Genomic DNA, 2335 nt, shown 5'->3' with positions numbered 1-2335 from the left:
AAAGGGCAGAGGAAAGCCGTTGTAGTGGATGTAGCGGTCCCAAAAATGGAAACATCAGAAAGAAGGAACACGAGAAACTCGAGAAATACCAAGGGCTCAGAGAGGAGCTGGAGAGAGCCTGGAAGGTAAAAGCGACAGTCGCGCCTGTGGTGGTCGGAGCACTCGGGGCAGTGACACCCAAACTAGATGAGTGGTTGCAACAGATCCCGGGAACAACATCGGACATCTCAGTCCAGAAATGTGCAGTGCTGGGAACAGCAAGGATACTGCGCAAAACCCTCAAGCTTCCTGGCCTCTGGTAGAGGACCCGAGCTGAATGAGGGATGGACACCACCCGAGGGGTGAAACGAGGATTTTTATATATATATCGTGTGTGTGTGTGTGTGTGTGTGTGTGTGTGTGTGTGTGTGTGTGTGTGCTGATCTCCTGAAGGTTGAACATTTTTACTTTGAAAAATTCTTCTGGCATCTCGAGGTACACATGCTGGTGGTATGCTTAAGACTTAATTCACAGGAGACAGTCAAAATATTTCAAGAGGAACTAGAACACTACTTTTACCACTGTACAATGACAGTACAATACTGTGTGTGTGTGTGTGTGTGTGTGTGTGTGTGTGTGTGTGTGTGTGTGTGTGTGTGTGTGTGTGTGTGTGTGTGTGTTGCTAAGCATTTCCTCCTCAAGAAGCACACACACACCTTGATGTCCTTTGCCAGGCTTTCAAGGGAGTTAATATCGAGTCCTTCTTTGCAGGCCTGCAAACAGGAGATAACCTTCTGGGTTTCAATGCGACCCGGGCGGATTGTCAGGCCCGACAAGCTGCCATGGAAATACTGGGTGAACCTCGGAGTCGCTACCTCGCCACCTAAACGGGAATGAGGATGGCGCAGAGGGAAAAGAAGAGAGGAGGTCAGGAAAAAGAAGAACGAGTCGGGAAGGGAGATATCTCATATACAGTAATCCCTCGTTTATCGCGGGGGTTACGTTCCAGAAAGAACCAGTGATAAGTGAAATCCGTGAAGTAGGATTTATTGAAAAAAAAAATGTGAGAGTGAATAAATTTCAAATGTGCTGTATGTTTCACGTACAGCACATTTGACAATAAAGTTGTACTTGGTACTTGATAGTCAGCTTTATTTTTTACAGTTACTATACAATACTGAACTATGTATACAATGCAGAGGCGTATGCTCTCAGCCTGCAAGGGAAGCTTATGTGAAACATACAGCACATTTGAAATTTCGTCCCTCTCACATTTTTTTTTTAATGAATTCTAATCTATTCTACACGGATTTCACTTATCACTGATTCTTTTTGGAATGTAACCCCCGCGATATACTGTGTGTATGTGTTTATATAAAAAAAGAAAAAATATCCAGTGAGCGGCAGTTCTGTGGGCGGAAATGCCTTGTTGATGCCAGAGGTCAGAGGAGAATGGCCAGACTGATTCGAGCTGATAGAAAGGCAACAATGACTCAAATAACCACCCGTTACAACCAAGGTCGGCAGAAGAGCATCTCTGAACGCACAGTACCTCGAACTTTGAGGCAGATGGGCTACAGCAGCAGAAGACCACGCCGGGTGCCACTCGTTTCAGCTAAGAACAGGAAACTGAGGCTATAATTTGCACAAGCTCATCGAAATTGGACAATAGAAGATTGGAAAAACGTTGACTGGTCTGATGAGTCTCGATTTTTGCTGTGACATTCGGATGGTAGGGTCAGAATTTAGCGTCAACAACATGAAAGCATGGATCCATCCTGCCTTGTATCAACGGTTCAGGCTGGTGGTGGTGGTGTAATGGTGTGGGGAATATTTTCTTGGTACCTTTGGTCTTTGGCCCCTTGGTACTAATTGAGCATCATTGCAATGCCACAGCCTACCTGAGTATTGTTGCTGACCATGTCCATCCCTTTATGACCACAATGTACCCAACTTCTGATGGCTACTTTCAGCAGGATAATGCGCCATGTCATAAAGCTGGAATCATCTCAGACTGGTTTCTTGAACATGACAATGAGTTCACTGTACTCAAATGGCCTCCACAGTCACCAGATCTCAATCCAATAGAGCATCTTTGGGATGTGGTGGAACGGGAGATTCGCATCATGGATGTGCAGCCGACAAATCTGCGCCAACTGTGTGATGCCATCATGCCAATATGGACCAAACTCTCTGAGGAATGCTTCCAGCACCTTGTTGAATCTATGCCACAAAGAATTGAGGCAGTTCTGAAGGCAAAAGGGGGTCCAACCCGTGACTAGCATGGTGTATCTAAAAAAAAAAATAAATAAAATCCCCGTCTCAACCCTCGGGCGGTGGCAATCACTCATTCAGC

At 45.6% G+C, this 2335-nt stretch overlaps 1 protein-coding gene across 1 annotated transcript in view; it reads right to left on the bottom strand.

Moving 5' to 3' along the window:
• The window catches only part of LOC109527145 (calsyntenin-2-like), a 164655-nt gene that overhangs the window by 16777 nt on the left and 145543 nt on the right, over positions 1-2335 (bottom strand). The window contains exon 11 of the mRNA XM_019888883.1: positions 696-862. Within this exon, the coding sequence (XP_019744442.1) occupies positions 696-862 (167 nt within the window). The remainder of the gene's footprint in view (positions 1-695; positions 863-2335) is intronic.

The sequence above is a fragment of the Hippocampus comes genome, unplaced genomic scaffold, assembly GCF_001891065.2.
Source record: "Hippocampus comes isolate QL1 unplaced genomic scaffold, H_comes_QL1_v1.1 scaffold228, whole genome shotgun sequence".
NCBI lineage: Eukaryota > Metazoa > Chordata > Actinopteri > Syngnathiformes > Syngnathidae > Hippocampus > Hippocampus comes.
Note: the sequence above shows the minus strand (reverse complement) of the source record. Positions and strands in the feature narration are given on the sequence as shown.